The 20,134-nt window shown below is 40.1% G+C and overlaps 1 protein-coding gene across 1 annotated transcript in view; it reads left to right on the plus strand.

Moving 5' to 3' along the window:
• Positions 1-1,237: 1,237 nt before the first annotated feature.
• LOC124654196 overlaps positions 1,238-20,134 on the plus strand; it is a 21,923-nt gene continuing 3,026 nt past the window's right edge. Inside the window, exons 1-21 of the mRNA XM_047193217.1 lie at positions 1,238-1,399; positions 1,476-1,649; positions 2,378-2,473; positions 3,158-3,227; positions 4,592-4,725; positions 5,212-5,352; positions 5,440-5,597; positions 5,719-5,875; positions 5,955-6,053; positions 8,447-8,524; positions 8,632-8,691; positions 8,778-8,935; positions 14,728-14,932; positions 16,459-16,578; positions 16,760-16,845; positions 16,920-17,030; positions 17,969-18,040; positions 18,645-18,730; positions 19,272-19,420; positions 19,676-19,819; positions 19,904-20,011. Coding sequence (XP_047049173.1) covers positions 1,238-1,399; positions 1,476-1,649; positions 2,378-2,473; positions 3,158-3,227; positions 4,592-4,725; positions 5,212-5,352; positions 5,440-5,597; positions 5,719-5,875; positions 5,955-6,053; positions 8,447-8,524; positions 8,632-8,691; positions 8,778-8,935; positions 14,728-14,932; positions 16,459-16,578; positions 16,760-16,845; positions 16,920-17,030; positions 17,969-18,040; positions 18,645-18,730; positions 19,272-19,420; positions 19,676-19,819; positions 19,904-20,011 — 2,568 coding nt within the window. The remainder of the gene's footprint in view (positions 1,400-1,475; positions 1,650-2,377; positions 2,474-3,157; positions 3,228-4,591; positions 4,726-5,211; positions 5,353-5,439; positions 5,598-5,718; positions 5,876-5,954; positions 6,054-8,446; positions 8,525-8,631; positions 8,692-8,777; positions 8,936-14,727; positions 14,933-16,458; positions 16,579-16,759; positions 16,846-16,919; positions 17,031-17,968; positions 18,041-18,644; positions 18,731-19,271; positions 19,421-19,675; positions 19,820-19,903; positions 20,012-20,134) is intronic.

Here is a 20,134-nt window from a genome sequence, read left to right on the forward strand (position 1 = left end):
TGCTACCATCTACTAGATTAGATCTTGGCTTATTATTCATTTTTGCGGTAGGATTTTTTTTGTTTTCTATGCTACGAATCCCTACACATATATGTAAGATAGTGGATATTGTGCTTACACGCATGGGTGTGGATGTTTCCGTCACCGTTCGTTGTGCTTTGAGATTTGGATAAAACGAGGAGAGAGAAAAGAATCTTTCTCTCTACCATGGTGAGCATGAATCTCGAGTAATAAATGGACGGTGACGGAAACACCTACACGCATGCGTTTAATCTCCCTATATGTAATCTACAGATTTATCTAATGAAATATATGGTTACTTAAAAGAACAATGCAACTAGGGAGTGTGGACGCGAATAGAAACACCACTACTGGGCCAAGCCCATAAAACGACCAGGGGATGTGCGGGACCTGGTCGACGCCGACCAGGTCATCGTATAGCATGGGTTGCCTACTTCCCGCTCATTAGCGTGCGTTTGTACGCATCGCCTGAAAGAAATCCGGTGTGGGCCGCCCATTAGTTGTTCTTTTGATTAAAAATAAGTACCATTCATTTTCTCTTTTCACATCATCCGATATCTAGCCTAGTGGTTACTACGCCTCTGTAGTCGGCTGTGACCCAAGTTCGAATCACATCGTTCATCGTTTCCCGACAATTTTTTCAAAAAATACCGAAAGAAATAAAAAAATTCAGAAAAAGAATTTTTCTTAAATTTGCTTAAATTTGAAATTTGCTCGAACTAAATATTTGTTTAAAAACCGAACGAAAGAAACAGAAAAAAGAAAATTCAGAAAAAGAAAAATAAAAAACTGGAATAACCGCCAAAGCCGAATGCAACAAAGACCCAAAGAAAACCGACCAAACCAGAAGAACCCGAAGAAAACCAAGAAAAACGAAACACCGAACTGAGAAGTTACTTGGGCCGCGGTGCGCGAACTGCCGCACGCGTGCGGGTGTTAATACGCCCCGCAGCGGGGCGATAAATAAGTTTTTCCGTATAGCACCTCCCTCTTTCCTCCTACCGTTCGTGCGAACTGAGAAGTAGCTGAAGCCCAAGCCCACAAGGCACGGGACAGGCCCAACGACGTATAAACCCTTCCCAAAATTTCACTTCTGTGACACAAAACCCTGTCCTTCCTCCCACCCAGCCTTCGCTTTGTTTCCCCTTCCCTTTCCATCCGCGGTCTCGGCAACGCCGGGTTCTCCAACCTAGGGTTTCACCACCGCTCACCAGCCATGGCGAGCGGCGGCGGTGCCACCGCCTCCACCTCCGGAGGTAGCGGGGGCGCCGGCACCAAGACCGTGCCCGCCGCGCTGTGGTGGGACCCTTTCGTCGCCCTCTCCGACGACCTCGACCGTGCCGCCGCCTCCCCCTCCGCCGCCATCTCGGACGCCCTCGTAAGCCCACGACCATTTCCCTAGCCCACAGACGCTCGCGACCGTAGCTAACTCGCCCCTCTCCTCCGTGCTGCAGGCGGAGCGGATCAAGCGCCATCACGCGTGGCTCCGCGGCTCGGTTTCCATGTTCGGGAAGCCAAACGACGCCTCAAGGACCGCGCTGGACGCCACCCAAGTTGCCGTTGGAGAGCACCGCCTGGCCGTCAAGCCCGACCTCAAGGAGGCCGCGCTTCGCTTGAGCAAGTCTCTGGTAATTTGCTGCCTATCCCCATTTTGCATCTCCCAGTGGCTGAGACTGGTATGTGTTGTCCAGTAGTTCGAATTGGAAAAACAGGGCATGGTTTATTTTACTCCGAATATGATAGAACAGCAAAACCAGTGATTCCCGAGACCAGGGACTAATCAGGAAGTGGTCCGCTCTGTCTGGAACAGTGTACACTAGCAGATGGGGACCCATCCTGCTCGGGAGGGTGAGAACAGTAGTATTGATCCAGCATTGCCTCGGCACCTAGATACGCACGCCTTGGTGTGTTTCCCACCTGTCTATGTGTGCATCGCCTAGCCATACAACCAGAAAAATTTCTGCAGACGGCTGTACTGCCTAGATATGCCTTCTAGATCACCGGCATGAAATGCCGAGTAGTAGCATTGCAGTTACACGCAGTCACATCACTATTAGGGAATTATTATTTTTTGAGAGGAAGGAAATTCTTATTTCGATCTAAATGTTTGCCGAATGACTAGTGCGGAGACGAATGCCTGCTTGGTGAATATATCCATGATATCCTGCTACGTGACTTGAACTTTGTCACAGCTACATTTATTTGTTTGGCATAACCCAGTGTTACATATCATCTTCACCATTGTAATTACTTACATGACTTGTGGTGTAACATTTTCTTAAGAAATTGGAAGCCTAAAGAAAGCTCCTTGTAAATTCTGCTGTTGTGCTGTATTTAATTTCCTATGTTTTCTCAGAACTTGGACGAGGTGCAGTCATACATTCTGGTAAAAAGATCTTCAGAAAGCACTCCAAACACCCATGAGCCTGATGCTGAAGAGTTTCTTCGGCTGGTATGTTCTTTGAGTTTAATTCTTCTTTTAGAAGTCAATAGATGTTCCTGTCAGCGATCGGCCGATTACTTCTGTTGAGTATAGGAGCCAACCTCTTAGTGTAGTTTACTATGCAGTGTAGTAAGTCTGCAATTGTTCTTGAGTAGTGTTCAGTCTAGTTTCTTTTTTACAACCTAGTGTTTGGTATCCCGGTTGCCATCAAAGCTAATTAGTGTGATCAATTATTGATGTTGAATATTATGCATTACTTCTGATTGTACAGTCTGCTGCACCTCAAAGTTTCAAACATTTCACGGTTCATATGATATCATAGAATGATTGAACAATTTTAGTCGTCAAGTTATTGTAGTGATCAAACAAAAAGTAACACCTCTGGTGTCCACCTAAGAGATCCTTTTAGTTAAATTTATGGTTTAATCACACAACTGTTTGAAACACTCTGATGTATCTTATTACTTCCCTCTAATGAATGAAATTCGTGGGTATGCTAACTAGATGTGCATGCAAAAGATGGAACTTATTCAGTTTATTTAGAAAAATACTGGTGTCATTGCACTTTGCTAATACTGTCTTGTGGATATGCCGCTTTATTTTTTCCTTCCTAGCCCTTCTATAATTTTGATTGTTTATTTTACCTGATCTAGCATCAACCCTTTGTTTAGAATAACATTTACCTTATTGAAGGTATCTCTACAATATTACCTTGAGCGTCAATGCTTGCTGAAGTGCATCAGAAGGATCTTCGTTCATACCAGTAAGTTTGTATTGTTAGTCAAGGAAAATATATATGTGATAGAACAATTCTTCAAATTTTATTTTCTTGATCCATATTGCCTTTACTGTTATTCCTGTAGTGTAGTTCGCATGTATCGGCTATTGTTCCAGATATGTTTTTCTATGGGTCCATGGAATTGACTTTTTCCATACAGTTATTTGGCAATATCTTATTATTAATCAAGTAGTGTTACCTCTATTCATTTGCATGAATTCTAATTTCTATTACTGGGAGAGGCGGTGCTTCAACATGTTCTTATCATTTCACTTGTGGTCCAGAAAATTCACTGAACCATGCATCTAAACCATTTTGTTTGGGGTTGGGCAATAACATGGCTGGGATTGGTCTGACAATAGGCTTAACTTTGCTTTTGACTGCATATTGTTACATTCTGGTATAAGCCAAAATCAAAAGCACCTATTTAGGTGTGCTTTTGTGGCTTATAAGCCAAAGTCCAAAAAGGTAGGTAAATCCCAAACAAACACCCTAATGTCTGGTCGATGGGAGCAAAAAAAATAAATAAATTCGCCCTCTTATTTAAAATCCAAAATTTTATGTTTGTAAAGCCCATCTTCCTTTCCACATTAAAGTAGCAGCCTGCGTTAATTTGGCTCTGAGTTATTTCTTCGAGAGGCCTTGCATGGCAATCCAGTGCATGCAAACTTTCTGCTGAGTTTTCTGGCCATGCAGAAGAGAGTGGACTGAGCAGTTAACTTGAATGGCTGGTGCAAAGTGTGAGAAAAGGGTCCAGCAGCCATTAATCAGGGGGAGTAATTACGGCTTGGTTACGGTGATTTTTGAGATGGGCTTAGTAAACTGAAGAGGAGAGAGTAGTAAGGATTCTTTGTGGAGAAGGATGACCAGCATCAAATCGATATGGACAATTTGAAAATTTCTGACAATTGGTAGTCCAACGATAGAAATGAAGCTAAAGTTATCGTCACAGCAAATCTTCTCTCTTTTATTTATTTACTTCAACAAAATTTGAATTTGAAATTGAATTTTTAAGAGGAAAACTTAGTACACTATATCTGGAAACGTTTTTGGAAATTATCTTCTTTACTTGGGTCTAAATACAAATTGTTTTCATGCTTCTACTAAAGATGGCTGTGTGTCTGATATCTTGAGTCATCATGCTTTGCCATAAAAAAATAGTCTGAACTATTCAAATGTATCTTTATGTAATTAATTTTCTCTTATGCCTGTCCTCTATTGTAATTTCAGATATTACTTTGGGAAAATGGAATCAATACTTTACTACTTAGATATGCTTTCCGTTACAAATTGAAACTGTTCATTAGCGTATTGGCTTCAAACTGAACATCTCATGCTTTATTTGTCAGCATGTACAGATGATGATTCTGATTCAACTGATGCCATCAAAGAAGAGGCCTTGCTTTTACTCAATGAAGAGATGGAACAGATATTACTATCTATCGTTGAAGATTCCCTTGCAGCTGCATTTTCTGTAAAATCAGTATGTTCTACACAAACCTATTGCTAATTTAGCGAAAACAAGACATTGTGTGCCATTTTATCAATTTAACATACACCATGCTGACGGTTAACGCAAAGCATTCTATTATAATCAAATCTTACTTCACTATACACATAATAGTGCATTGCTACGGGATAATAAATAGAAAATTGTATGGATACATTGTTTATCTTGGTTTGCTATTTTTGTGGATGTCTGGCAAGGGCAATGTGCTTGTTTGATGTTTGATTACGTCACAACAAAACCACTTGTTTTTCTTCTTATTTATTTCTCTTCAAAGGCAAGAAATCAATAACAAAATAAGCATGCCATTCTCTTGTGTGACATGTGTTTCTGCTATGGATCCCATTACAGAAGGCATGATACTTTGTAAATACATACACACATCAGCAACTGCTATTCTACTCCTCTGTTTGTTATTAGCTACTCCCTCCTTGGATTTAGAGCTTCTTCACAATTTTGCAGGCATCTGATTTGACGGTGTCTTGGCTGGAAGAAAGTTTGATTGAAATTAGCTTGATTCTGGAAGTTTTATTTCTTGCTATCTGTGATAACCTTTCAAGGTGTAATGGTCGACTGTGGATAACTTTGTGCTCAATATTTAAGGTAACTGTTTGTGTGGGTTTCTACCGTTGCATCTCTTGGTTCTTAGTAGCTTTATTAGTTTGACGTGTTAAATACTTAACCTTTTAGGATATGCTCTCTGGCTCTTATGATGTTGGAAAATTTGGTGTATCTGTTGAAGCAAAAAAATCATTTCATTATGCTAAAGCTCAGCTACTTCTTATTCTCGTTGAAACTTTGGACTTCGAAAATCTCCTCCGAATGATTCACGATGAAGTCTCTTTCAGGTCTTGCCAACTTCCTTGATTCTATCTATTACCATGGACCATGTTAATATCAAAACATGATGAGTGCCCTGTCATTGTAATTTATGTTTAGGACCTTACATGATATTTTGTTTTGTCCCAGTGGAGGGTATTCCCCATATTCTGTTGCTGATATTCTTGAGATGGATGTTGAAGTATCAAAATTGCCTGAATGTGCAGTGGAATCAGGACCACTATTTCTTGCTTGGGCAGTCTTTCTCTGCTTGGTCCTGTCTCTTCCAGGAGATAATGCCAACTTGGTAACTGTAATATCTGATTTTAAACTATTTATTACCATTACAGAATGCAGATACCTGTCTTACTACTTTATTCTTCCAGGAAATTGATCATGCATCTTATGCCCAACGGGCTTTTGGGCTTGCACCGTTCAATTATTTACATGGATTTCTTTGCTCAAGCATCTTCAGGGAGTCAGATGTAAGTATTTGAGGATTAAATATTTTTTCCTATGTTTTTGTTTGTTATGATAGTGTTTCCCTGAACCCTATTACTTTAAAGCGCTAGTGTTCTTCTCACCGATGCTAGTTATTTTCACTTGTAAGATGTATCACTTAGTGAAGTGTGGCTTAGTTTCAAGTAGAAAATTAAAAAAGGAGACTGGAGAAGCTTGCTGACCTATTCTAGATACAGGTAAAACCAATTCATGGATTGAATTACTAGATACACATGATGGTGAAACTTAATGGTGAACTAAGTACATTATGTATGAATGCGTGATTGTAGTACCCTTAAATCCCTTGCTCGTATCTAGAATGTCCAAAGTTGTGCAGAAAGGTAACATATGTGATCATCCTGAATTTGAATGTAGCAATGTTTCAAGTGAGAATACGCTTGTATATTTGTATTACTTTTATTCGTAAGGTACCCTTTGCCTTGCTAAGAAATCTGCGTAACACTGAAAGGTGAACAATCTAATAAACATCAACCACAAAGTTCTTGAGGTGATGGCTATAGGCTTCTCCTCCGACTATTCCTCCCAAGTCGATTTAGACTAGGATAATGGAGGATGGTAGCATTTGTGCAATGGTAGTAGACACATGATATAATTTACTGAAAGAGTGCTTTGTTTGAACGTAATATTTTGTTTTGCTCCAACCGCGTGTATCTGGTGAATCTTCGTCGCGGCCTCCAGCACCAGAATCGATGTGTGGTGTTCTACCTTAGTATGGATAATAAAGGGGGATACATGCAGTTGGCTATATCTGTGCCCCTGCATTGAGAAATTTGACATAAACAACATAATTACGTTCAAACACATAAGCCAAGGAACACACAATCGCGGTGGATCTTCCTGAATTTTGGTTTGTTTGTGTGATCCTACGTTACCTGTTGAAAGTGATGTCCATTGTCAAACAAAAACTTGGATAGGAAAACAGAAGTCCTGATTCGGCACTTTCAGACCACTTCACTTGGTTATGCTGGATGGTGCCAGAAGTTCTTGGGACACACTTCCTAGATACCTACAGTGGTATTGACTGAAACTCAGAGGGGTGTTAAGACCAGCTACAGTGTGAGAGAAAAGCGATTCGAAGGGCTGCATGAACCGGTTCAACACACTACAGGGAACCGATTCATTGTGTCAGAGCAGAGAAGCGAACCACTATGTTTGGCTCTGTTCGATTCCGTAGGTCAAAAACTCAAAATAAGAAATCTAACCTGACATGCACCATGCAAAGCTACAAAACAGTGGACACCATGCAGCCAGCGGAAGAGGACAAGTTTCTTTATTTTCATTGGATGGGTCCCATCTCTGATGTTGGGCCAGAGTTACACAGTGCAGCAAAACACCACCTATTCAAAGAGTGCCTTTTTTACTTTGAACCGCATACATGCTTTGGCTGGTCTAATGGTCCCTAACAAATGTTAGATTTTGGCAGAGGGATATCGTGTGAGAGAGCATACTCTTGGCAGTACTGAAGTGTACTTAGATATATTAGGGGTAGGGAGAGGCTCTCGCACCAGGGGCAAGATACACGAACTATCCTTCTAATTCTTGCTTACTTTATTCCTCATAAAGGGTCCTGATATGGCCCAAGGGTCCCTGTATTCACGAATTGACCGCGAGGATGAACACGAGAAGGAGGAGAAAATGGTGGAAATACTAGTAGACAAGTTAGATCTATGTCAACTGGCAAATACAAGTAAAAGCCACATGGGGGATTTTTTTGTCTTTAATCAATTGGCAAATAGACAAGTTAATGTATGGCAAGAGGGCCATGTTCTAGTTCTGCTTTCACTCATAGGTCATACATATCCAGCGGCGGAGACCTACGTGGGTCAGACATGGTGAGCAACATCATACTGTCTTGAACAGTGTAAACAAGAGAACGTGCACTGTTGCCGTGCCCCAGGCCACGGCCCTGCGGTCCTGAGTACATATCCTATGCCATACCTACACAATAGAAGTGGCTGTAGTGATACACTATGTGTTATACACATTGATTTTCTGATATCTAATCTAGATACTTCTTTAATTTTAACTGATTTTCTTCATGCAACTCTGCATGTATATGCATTAGGTAGAAACAGGGGTCTTACGAAGTCTTAGAAAAAGGAAACAATAACCATCAGGGGGCAAAAAACATGCACAAAATAAAAAAAAAGACCAAAACGATCTGGCTGAAGGATTAGGAATCTGGAGAGAACCTACAGAATGTGATTTGCCACGACCTAAAATCCGCTTTAATAGATTCAAAGAGATCATGTAGGCCTTGAAACTTGTGGTTAAAAATTCTGTCATTTCGCTCCTTCCAAATTTTAACTAAACTCATGTAACAGTCTTACAAGTGCACGTCGAATCTTATTTTCAGGGTCCTGTTTCTGGTTTCCGCGGTGTACTGAGAACTTTCATTTCTGCTTTCATTGCTTCATACGAGATCTCTTTTCAGGTATATCACTAGGTTTTTAATTGTTGCATCCAAATTGAGCTTTTAAATGGATCTAGGCAAACACACAATAAATGTGCTTTAAGAGGGTGCTTGTATTTTATGTGCAGACAGAAGACTGTTCTCTTGGCATGATATTGAATATTATTTGTGAAGTTTATGGTGGAGAGGTTCGACTGGACATATTTTCCCATTATTCTGTAACCATTCATTTGCACAGTATAAATTACATGTTTTATTAATTCTAATGGCTCAGGAAGCACTCTGTATGCAATTCTGGGACAAAGATAGTTATGTTGATGGTCCAATCAGATCTGTTCTTCATATAGTGGAGAAAGACTACCCTTTCCATATAAAGGATCTGCTTCGCTTCTTATCAGCTGTTTCTTATGGGACATGGCCTGCTCAATGTGTGTATGTATTTCTTTTTCTGCTTTTACTCTCATTTATTCTTTCTACATCCTGCCACACATTCCTGATATGAATTTTTCTATTTTGCCTATCTTTGCGCTTCTAATAAGTTTCTCTGCATATTTGTTTCTTTGATGGAAATAGTAGAAACTCGATGAATATACATAACTAGAAACTGGATGGTGCATTTGAGAAAAACCATAAGCACTTAAGCTCATATTCAACCCCAAAAAGGTTGGCTTAGAAAGTCCTTGAGGTTTTTGTGTTTGCTGCAAGCTCCCAAATCATTGGATTCTCAAGCCTTAGGTCAATTCGAGGTCATCTTGCCAGTTGCCCAGGCATTCATTGCTGACTTGTAGCTCACCAGTCACCAGTAAACTACTTATCAGCTCAACTAGTAAAAGATGTATCTGTTGGCATGTGAAACCGTCTCACGAAAGAACCATTTCACCGTGGAGAATGAATCACAATAGTGGCTTCAAACAATAGGGAAATATAAATCGAGGCAGGATTGATGAGTTACCAAAGGAAAGCAAGCGATTTGGCTAGATTCATGGAGGGTCGGTGGGAATCACAAAGATTGGGGCGCTAGCTCTTGTATCTGGAACAGTGTACCAGAGTGTGTTAGAGAGAGAAGGACAAAGAGGACAGAGTCATAATCAGGAAAATGAATAAAGATCTGACATGTACTGTGGCAAGACTACATTGATTTGGATCTACACCAGTGAAGCCGCACCAGGGTGCAATTGGAATTGATTGTGGTTCCAGTTTTAAAGATCAGGGGAAGCTGAGTAGGGGGTTGTTGGGTGATCTGGACTCGAGCATTAGTCTGGGGGTTAGACTTGTCTCTTATTTATACTAGCTAAGTACCCGTGATGAGGGACGGTATATAAAATAAAATAAAAATAAAACATAAGTAATATCCAGTACTAGCTTCTACACACTTCCACTATATTCTAGGTAATATGGTCCTCTAGTTATGTGTGTTGTAGTGGTTTCCAGAGTATTCTAGTATAAGTTGTAACTAGGATATTTGTAGTTCTTTCCCTAACTTGTGTAGTGTTCTCTAGAACACTCTAGTTGTAAGTAGAGCTAAGTAGTGAAGGCTCATGCAGCCTATAAATAGAGGTCCAACCTCTACCTATGTAATCGGACTAGGTACCCCTACCTATCAAATAAATGGAACCTTGTGTTCTGTCTTAAGATCTTGGACTAGATCTTGTGTGTTGAGAGTTTCAGATTGAACTCTTGACAACCCCGCCCCTAGAGCGATATCTAGCCTACGCCCCTAGAGCGATATCTAGCGCAACACGTTGAAGCGGTTTCTTCAACATTTGTGCTGTCCACATTGTAGCAACACGGTGGAGCTGCTCCTCCACAACCTTGTGCTGCTTCAGGTGGTATCAGAGCCTTGCTGATCCGATCCAGCTGTTGGTCTCCTCATTGAGAGTTGCACCAAGCAATGGAGGAATTGGGAAAAAGAGTGGATGTTGTAGATCAACAAATCCAAGCGCTCCGTGAAGACCTTAACCGCAGATTTGATCAGCTAGTTGAGATGGTAAGAAAGGGTGTTCCTCATGTTGCCAATGAAGAATCATCAAAGGAGGCAGATGATAGGCGTCGAAGAATGGGAGGTCGTATTGAAGCAAAAACACCTCATTCACGTGTTGTCCAACGTACTTCAAGGAGGCCAATGTATGCTGAAGCTTCCGAAGGTGACGAATATGACGAGGGCCTTGAAGAACCTGATCTCCATACATATCCGAGAGTACACAGCTCTACATATGCGAGGGATACATACAAGGTGAGAGCTGAGATCCCCGCTTTTAATGGAAATGTTGATATTGAGGGGTGCCTTGATTGGTTGTATGAGGTGGAGACTTTCTTTGAGGTTATGGATATTCCGGAAGATCGTAGAGTTTCTTTGGTTGCATACAAGCTAAAAGGAGGAGCTGGTGCATGGTGGCATCGCCTTCAAGAAGATCGCAGACTAAGAGGAGAACCTCGTGTGAGATCTTGGCGGCAGATGAAGAATCTTTTGAAAGGGAGATTTTTGCCTGCGGATTACGATCAGATCCTATTTATTCAGTTTCAGATTTGTGCTCAAGGAAATAGGACCGTTTCAGAATACACGGAGGAGTTACTAAGGCTACAAGTGAGGTGCCACCTTGGTGAAACTGAAGATCAACAAGTTGCAAGATACATCAATGGTCTCAACGATGCTATCCAAGACCGTTTGATGATGCATCAAATTTGGTCCCTTGATCAAGCACAAGCTCTAGCATTAAAGGCAGAGAGATTGGTAAAGGCAAGAAAGGCAAGTAAGGCTTCATATTCTCATATGGAAGACTCATCTCGGAGTCACTCCCACGGAATGGAAGAAGTGACCACTCAACCCGATGCAAAAGAAACTGTCCCAAAGCAAGCCGGAGGTAAGAGTAGGGCAAAGCCTGTGATAAAATGCTATAAATGTGGTGAACATGGACATGTATCTAGCAACTCCCATTGAGGAAATTTGTCAACACAACAATCCATGATGGCAAAGGTGGCGAAGGATATGAATCTGAAGATGTAGAAGGACAAGATATTTGTGAAGAAGAGGGAGAAGAGGTGGTATGCGTGATTCAGCGGCCCTTGTGCTCAACACCGCAGCCCGACAACACACAACAAAAGAAAATATTTGAGAGCAAATGCACGGTGAATGGCAAGGTATGCAAATTAGTGATTGATAGTTGTAGCTGTGAAAATCTTATCTCTCAGAATTTGGTGAACCATTTAAAACTTGAGACACATGATCATCCAAACCCCTACACTATTGGGTGGATCAAGAAAGGAATGAATATGAGGGTCACCAAACAATGCAACTTGCCACTCTCTTTGGGCAAGCACTATCACGCAAATGTGTTATGTGATGTTGTTGATATGGATGCCATCCATGTTCTTCTTGGGAGACATTGGCAATATGATGTGAATACAACACACAAAGGGAAGGAAAATTCTTACTCTTTCACTTGGAACAAGCGGAAGATCATCATTCTACCAAATCAATCAAATCGTAATAGCTCCAAGGAGAATGAGAAAAGTGACCGCAAACGGAGGCTAAAATCATTTCAGGTTGGTGATAAGGTGATGGTATACCTCCGGAAAGAAGGACTGCCATTAGACATCAAAGAGAAACTTAGATGGTGGAAATACGGACCCTTCTTTGTTCTAAGGAAGATAAATGATAATGCCTACATGATAGATCTTCCAGCTGAGATGGGAATTTCCAACATATTCAACGTGGCAGACTTGGCTCTTTATCATCCAGAACAAGCACTCTATGAAGATAACTCGAGGACAAGTTCTAAACAACCAGGGGAGAATGATGAGGGACGGTATATAAAATAAAATAAAAATAAAACATAAGTAATATCCAGTACTAGCTTCTACACACTTCCACTATATTCTAGGTAATATGGTCCTCTAGTTATGTGTGTTGTAGTGGTTTCCAGAGTATTCTAGTATAAGTTGTAACTAGGATATTTGTAGTTCTTTCCCTAACTTGTGTAGTGTTCTCTAGAACACTCTAGTTGTAAGTAGAGCTAAGTAGTGAAGGCTCATGCAGCCTATAAATAGAGGTCCAACCTCTACCTATGTAATCGGACTAGGTACCCCTACCTATCAAATAAATGGAACCTTGTGTTCTGTCTTAAGATCTTGGACTAGATCTTGTGTGTTGAGAGTTTCAGATTGAACTCTTGACAACCCCGCCCCTAGAGCGATATCTAGCCTACGCCCCTAGAGCGATATCTAGCGCAGCACGTTGAAGCGGTTCCTTCAACATTTGTGCTGTCCACATTGTAGCAACACGGTGGAGCTGTTCCTCCACAACCTTGTGCTGCTTCAACCCGTGTGTTGCTATGGATTCCTTTTTCAAATCAACATTAAAGTATAGTTCTGTTTTACAACGAGCATGCGGGTGTGCGTTTTTCAGCTGTTTACGTTTTGTTGGACAACCAGCATGCTCTTTTTGCCCTTTGTGCATCTTCTTCCATACATGCCTCAAGAAGAAGAGAGACCACCTTTCTCTTCCCTTGCTACCTCTTCACTTGTCCGTTGACTTTTGTTGTTCATTGGGTGTGGCTTCACCCGACCATCGTCCCATTCCACCCCGTCTTTGTGTGCCCACCATCTTCTCCAACTTTGACAAATGTGTCGGCGATGTTCCATGTGTTGCCTAACTCGAACTGTATCTTGGCTTGATATCATGCTTTATGCCCTTATTTTGTGCTGTAGGCATCAGCTCTTGTCAGGGAAAACAAACAATATTTGCATCACCAATCGTATGCAACAACAACGGGGATAATGGGGGAAAACTACATTGCACACCTGCAATATATTACCCAAAAAATAAGTGGCAAACAAATTATGAATTCACAGAAAACCTTTTTCAGACAAAGTACCACAGCCTAACACTTTGACTTCTAGGAAAAAACTCCCATTATTATATAAAATTAATTGTCGGGAGGATCAGGGAGTGCAATCCATTTGAATTGTCTTCCAGTAAGGTCTATAAAAGAGCATCTTGCTTCCGTTCTGTGCAGAGCTCAACAATAAATGTCAGAACCCCTGAAGTTTTTCCTAAGTAATAATGTTGCAGAAAACTATATGAAGGTATACGCAAATTGTGGAACATTTCTTACAATCCTTCCATAGCACAAGGCAGCTGACTGAACAGGAGTACTTTACAGTCATTATACAGCTTTAACACACTGAAACTAACAAATGGGAAATGACAGGCTAAAGCTTCAGGTACTCCACCGAGCAAAAGTTGGAGCATGTTGATCAACATGAGCTTGGACATGTCGGACTCAAGTATTGCTCATGTGGCACCACCGCCCGCTACCTTGCTGCTGTCTTGGTAGAGACATATACTCATATCTGAGGGGTTAATGGTAGAGGCTGAAGCCAGCAACGCCAGCAGCAGCGACGCAGTGGAGCATGCGTGACAGTGAGGGGAGAGATCTGAGAGAGTTACACTGGGGGTTATGGGGTGGCGTACGTGGGAGAAAAAAAAGTAGGTAGATAAATAAACGAGAAGCTTGCTTTCATGGATTATGGAAATTTATAACAAACGGAACGAGATAACAGAGATTGGTGAAACAAATTGCATGGCAGAGAGTACCTGAAGTCCTGAACAACGAACTCCTATTGAGTAACTATCTTGATCAACAAGCTCCACGGGTGGGAGATATTTCGACGGCAATGAGGTAGGCCATCTGAGGGGAGGATTAACACTTGCGTGGGGGAGGATTAGCGCCAGGGGTAGAGGAGCAGGCGTACCATAACAATGACCATGACCAACTCCCTTTAATAGTAAAGAAACTGTTGAGAATTTATTTAGCTGTGTTCAAAACTTCAATTTCGTGTTGAAAACAGTAATTGGAGATCTGCCTGAATGTTAGAAACTTCCAAACAAAACACATTGGTATGTGAAACCTGCTACCCTGTTAATTGTTGTTCCAACTGTATCTACTGTTTAGCACCTCTAGGTGTATAATCTGTCAAGCAATGTCTCACATCCTGTTAATTTTAGTTCCAACAGTATGCTGTTGTTTAACAGCATCCTAGCTATTGATATTTTGTGATCTAGTAGGCAGTGTATATAATATTCTGACTGGTGTGCTTATACAGCAAAAGTGATATGGTTATGATATTCATTGGTTATCTTCTAGGTAAATGGTAATTATTGGAGTTTCTAGCTTCTTGTCACTTCCACTCTAATTCTGCCATTTAATCTTTCTTGACTGTAGATATAATTACCTAGAGAGGATGAATGGTGTAACAACATGGTATACAATCCCTGGTAATCTTCCTGATAGTGTGAACTACTGTGACCAAATTGAAATTCATCATCCAATCAGCATTCCTGGTATGGAAGGCATTACATTACCCCATGGGACACATGGTTACATATTGAAAATTCAGGAAGATGGTGTTGCATTAGTTCGTTGGGAGGTATTCCTTTGCTGCGCTGCCATACGTACTTGTTATATGCTGTCTTTATTGCCAGTACTTGTTTAGGAAGCATCCTTGTCTGGTGCAGATCAGTGTATCATCTTTTATGTGATGCTTCATTATTCCATGTTAGTTATACAATGGTAGAACCTTTTCTCTTTGTTTTTCCCAATTTTTTGTTTTTCATATTACTGTTATTCATAATTCCTCTTTTATATTCATTGTTTAAAATCAGCTTTTTGTAGAAAATGGAAGCTTCTTACTATCCCCGGCATCTGCACCATAGATGTATACAGCCTTAATTATTACACGTTTTATGCAAATTACCAAACAGTAGCCTAATCAAAAAGTGTGATAGACTACACAAAACACCATCACATGACAGCCCAGATATATAATCGCTGAAGACTAAGAAGCCTATCACTGGCACACCATGCAAACCAGGACATACATTAAAATCTGTTTATGCTATGCAAATTCCTAGAATTTGTTGTGTAAGCTGAAAGAGGCCATAGTCACTTCTGATGTCCATGTAGTTGTTAGAATAGAGATGTAATTAGTGTTTAATCTAATCTTGGAAGTAAAAGAAGAAAAAGGTACCCTTTGTATCTTCCAGGCTTGAGTTTCGGCGGGTCCTGCAGACTGAGTTAATGAAATACTCCACTAAAGGACAAATATTCACAATGCGTCCTACAGTTAAGTTCGACCCTTATTCTTACATTTAGATTGTTATGGGCAGGACATGCAGATTGAAAAACAGAGTCAGTTCATTTGGCTTGAATTCTGGCCGTTGCTGAGTACTTCGTGAAATATAACTGTACGGAAAATATTCATCATATAGTCCTCAAATTTTAACTGTTATTCTACCTTTCAGACTTTCATGCATGAGACATGCAAACTGAAAAGGAGAATTCAGTTAATTTGCCACGACACATCATAACTCGCTGCAGCAGTTTTGCTTCAGCCTGCTGCCCTTGTATAATCTTACAGAAATTACAAATGAGTCCCTTTCATCTTTCCTGAGGAAAGCTTCTTCCTCTTGGTTTCAGTTGCATTAACTGAAGTACTCAATAATGACCAGACCTCCATCTTCATGATGTGTCATGTGAATTTTAGTTTAGGTTGGACTGAAGTAATCAATCAGTTCGGCTCTACAGTAAAATGATGAATTGTTACTATGTAATATTATACTAGTAGTACATTTGTATAATTGTATTTCTAGCAGATTTGGGCTATTGTTCCCTGTATGACTTGGGCATTGTTTTCATAATGTTTATCTGCTGTAAAAATCAAACCGTAGCTCTTGACAGGAAGAACTGTTGTAATACTAACTACTGTATTAATATTTAGGATGCATATACTCCTAAGGGTTGGTATACCTTTTCTGAACTTTCTAACTTCATGTGCCCCTCTTCTGTACATTTTCTTGTGTGCTTTGAAAAACTGAAAACAGTTAACTGCCACTGCTCTCTAAGTGCTTATTGATTTGCTGGATCATTTGGTTAACATGAGCTACATTTGTCTAGTTTCCACATTCAGGTGTTTTCATTTTGCTCGTCACTTTGTCACAAGATCTATATTCATGCAATTATGTGGAAGCCTGCGATATATTGGACTTACTGTATCAGATGGTATCGTCAAATAAGGTAGCTGCTAAGTTAGTTTTAACATTTCATTGACCTACCCAGAAGTTTCTAGCTGCCTGGTATTAGTTGACCCAGAATTTTACCTACTAGTTTTTAGTTTTTTAATTTCTAAGTAATTTATGCTTTACTTGTCTTGTCATCATTTTCTTGACGCCTGATATGCACTTATTGCTCTATGTAGAATCTGTGCCCTGCTTTGCTGGATGCTGATAAGTCTCTAGCTGTTCAGAAATCTAAGAGTTTGGGGCAAATTGAAGAACATATCAGGTTTAAAATATACACATTTTCAAACTTTCAGTATAGTGATGTGGAATGAACATACTCGACTCTGTCCTTTTCAGGATTGACGTTGTTAAAATCCTTTGCTCATCAATTTTCAAATATGCGCAAGATGGTAATAATGCCAACATAATGTCAAAAACCCTTCGTGTGTTAGCAGAAGCTCTCAAGTGGTAAGCTACATTAGTATGTTGGTTTGTTTGATTAAGTGACTTAGTGCTGAAGTGTTCTATGAGTGTCTCGTGCCATGGTTATCCAATTGTTATACGCCGTTTGGGAGCTTTACCAGGACTCACTAGAAAAACACCTAAATCCGGAAGTAATCTGAAAAAGAAATTCCATTCTGGGAAAAAGAAGCAATATCATATTCGTCTTCAAGAAAAACAGAAATTCCGTTTTCATTATGGTCTGACAGAACGACAATTACTTAGATATGTACATATCACAAGACTTAGAGTAGTTTAGCGTTATTAATCCTAGAGTGATCCAGGGATTATTCCATTTGATATCAGAGCCAACTGCTGCTCTACCATTGATGGCTAGCGGCAGGGTATTTGATCATTCTTTGGAATAATCTCTCCTATGGATCGATCGGTTGCCTTGTCCATACCACAGATGCTGCAGGCCATCATGGAGCAACTGGACCATGGTTCCTGGATTCAGTGGAATGGGCTTCAATCCAATCATGATCCACAGATCTGTGTGTTCGAGATTGCTCCAGTTGGTTGGGCTTCGCACTCCTGTTCGTGGTATCGCAAGTTGAACCAAAAATGCAGCCGCAGTTGTCAGTGCTTCAGCTGTTTGCTGAGAGTTGATATTGTATATGTTACATACTAGCGTGTTTCGACACTGCGGTGTCCAGCGGTGGTAAGGACTGAGATGGTGTGAGACCTGTACCTCGTATCAGTCAAGCAATCTATGTGCTTATTTAGTATTCTTAGAATTAGTTAACCATAGTTATCCTGAAATGACTGAAGGATCATTCCAATGAAGCTCTCCCTTCTATTAAGTCCTCTGTAATTCTGTGTAATGCCATGTACTCTGTGTATTTGCACCAATGGGCCTTAGAAAATATTTTAGTTAACAAGCTGTTATTGTGATGAATATTTAGTGTTCCATACCGCGTGTTTGATGTGGCGATAGAGTGCGGCATCTTCAGTTCACAACCTAATGGCCCGTCAAGGTAATCTTCTTGCATCTTTCTGTTAATACGCATTAATATCTGTTATTAATCTGAACTACTTTCATTTGCTGGGAACATTATATACCGGAATCGTAGTTGACGTACTCTGTTCTTTGTTACACAACTGCTAATCATCATATTATAATTTGTATTTGAAAGGGAAAATGTTTTCTCTTTCATTCAAAATGGTTTTGGCTTTATCTACTGCATCTTTGTTTTGTGACAAGTCACTGCTAGCTAATTACTGAATGATGTAATCAGAATAACTAGTTTGGTTTCCTGCTAATGGGATGACTATAGTTATATTTGTGGTTGTTGTCCAGTGTTAGGGGCTGTATTGCACGGCAAACTTTGTATTTGTTGTTGGTTTCTTAATGAAAGAGAAATGCATGCTTTTGCATGTTTTCTAAAATGATGTTGTATTCTCCAATTCCTTTTTTTTTGGAGTAGCCTAAGTTAAATTTGAAATATTTTCAGTGAATACATTTATCTTGAAAGCTCCAAGCCTTTTAGTCTTGGTGTATTTTCTCTTGCCGATTCTGTTTTTCTGTAGGTATGAAAAGTTGAACCACTGTCAATAACAACCACAATTCCCTTTCTGCAGTGATTGGCTACTTTCTGGTGCACTAGCTAGAATGCTTTTTGCTGCTTCCGAGGAAAATGGAGACTGTTCTTCACTTGCATCTTCATGTATGTATTTCTGCTTCTGATCACAGCATTTACTACTTTTGAATGTCCCATTTCTGCCTGTATACACTTCTCATCATGGTTGGATCAAATGTTTGTGGCTTATTGTTGATTATTGTTCTAGTTTTCCACTTTTGTTACTTTATACAGATACAGTTGTTTATTTAGTATTGCTAGAACTAAGCCAGAAAAGATATTCGGATATACCGCACAAGTTGACTAGGACCTGGTTCTTGTTAAGCATCATCATATACACGTAATGTAAAAGTACAAGTTCTTTCTCCAAGGAAACTTTGAATATCTGGGCAGTTGCCTAAACTGGCAATGCGAACCTCCATGAACGATGGCTTCCAAGCTTGTGCCACCTTTATGCTTTGGGGAGGTCATGAAAAGCATGAACCAGAATATCAAACAGAAGACTATTTAATTGTATTGTTGCAAATACATGTGTGTCATTGTGTGGACAGAGTTCATCGTTTAATCTTTGATTTCCCATATGTTAATTATGTTTATAGATGATCTAATGAACTCCATACTTTGCTAGTGCTTGATTTTGCCATTCAGGTTTTGCGGAAAGGAGCTGCCGCTGATGATACGATATCATCGTTCATTGTTTTTTCAATTCAATACATCATGGTTAATCATATGAACTGGAAACACAAGAAGTATAGTTGCTGGAAGACAACCCTGAAGGTGCAATTTAATGTTAAAATCTGTTTGAGACTTGAGAAAACTGCTTTATAGGTTCAGTTTGTGTTTACTTAGCAAAGTCTTGCTCTCTTGCGGTGACATGCTTGAGAGTCATCACTGTATTTTGTTCATGTACTCTTTAGTGCATCGTTCATACAATGAAATATTCTTGTTTGGTTGAGTTCCTTCTCATTTTCATGTGCTATTCATGATTGAGAAAATGAAATATTTGAATATTTTTCATTCAATATTGGCAAGGTGTTTGAATTAGTGAAGAGCTGTATTCAAGTCAAACCAATATTGTCAAAGCTTGGTGGCATGATATGGCAAATTCTACTCTATGATTCTTCTGTCCACAGTGTTCTCTGGCACATTGTGTGCACGTCCACGCAATTACTGGAAGTAAGCATCCTTATTATACTATATACTCCTTTCTCTTCAATACCTTCATTACCTTTTCTTTGATGAGCTGTTCGAATCTTTCAGCTGTCAGGAGGCAGCTTCTGTAATGGTGTTGAGGATATTGAAGACATACAACTTGCTCTCTCCTGTGGACTTGATATTATATTTTTCATGCTGTCCAACTTACCAGAGGTAAAACACTTGTGCTATTGTAATACTCCCTCTGATTCATATTAATTGGCTCAACTTTGTCTAAATACGTCTAAGTACACTGTATCTAGACAAAGTTGAGTCAATTAATTTGGACCGGAGGGA

Source organism: Lolium rigidum, chromosome 1, assembly GCF_022539505.1.
Source record: "Lolium rigidum isolate FL_2022 chromosome 1, APGP_CSIRO_Lrig_0.1, whole genome shotgun sequence".
NCBI classification, from domain to species: Eukaryota; Viridiplantae; Streptophyta; class Magnoliopsida; order Poales; family Poaceae; genus Lolium; species Lolium rigidum.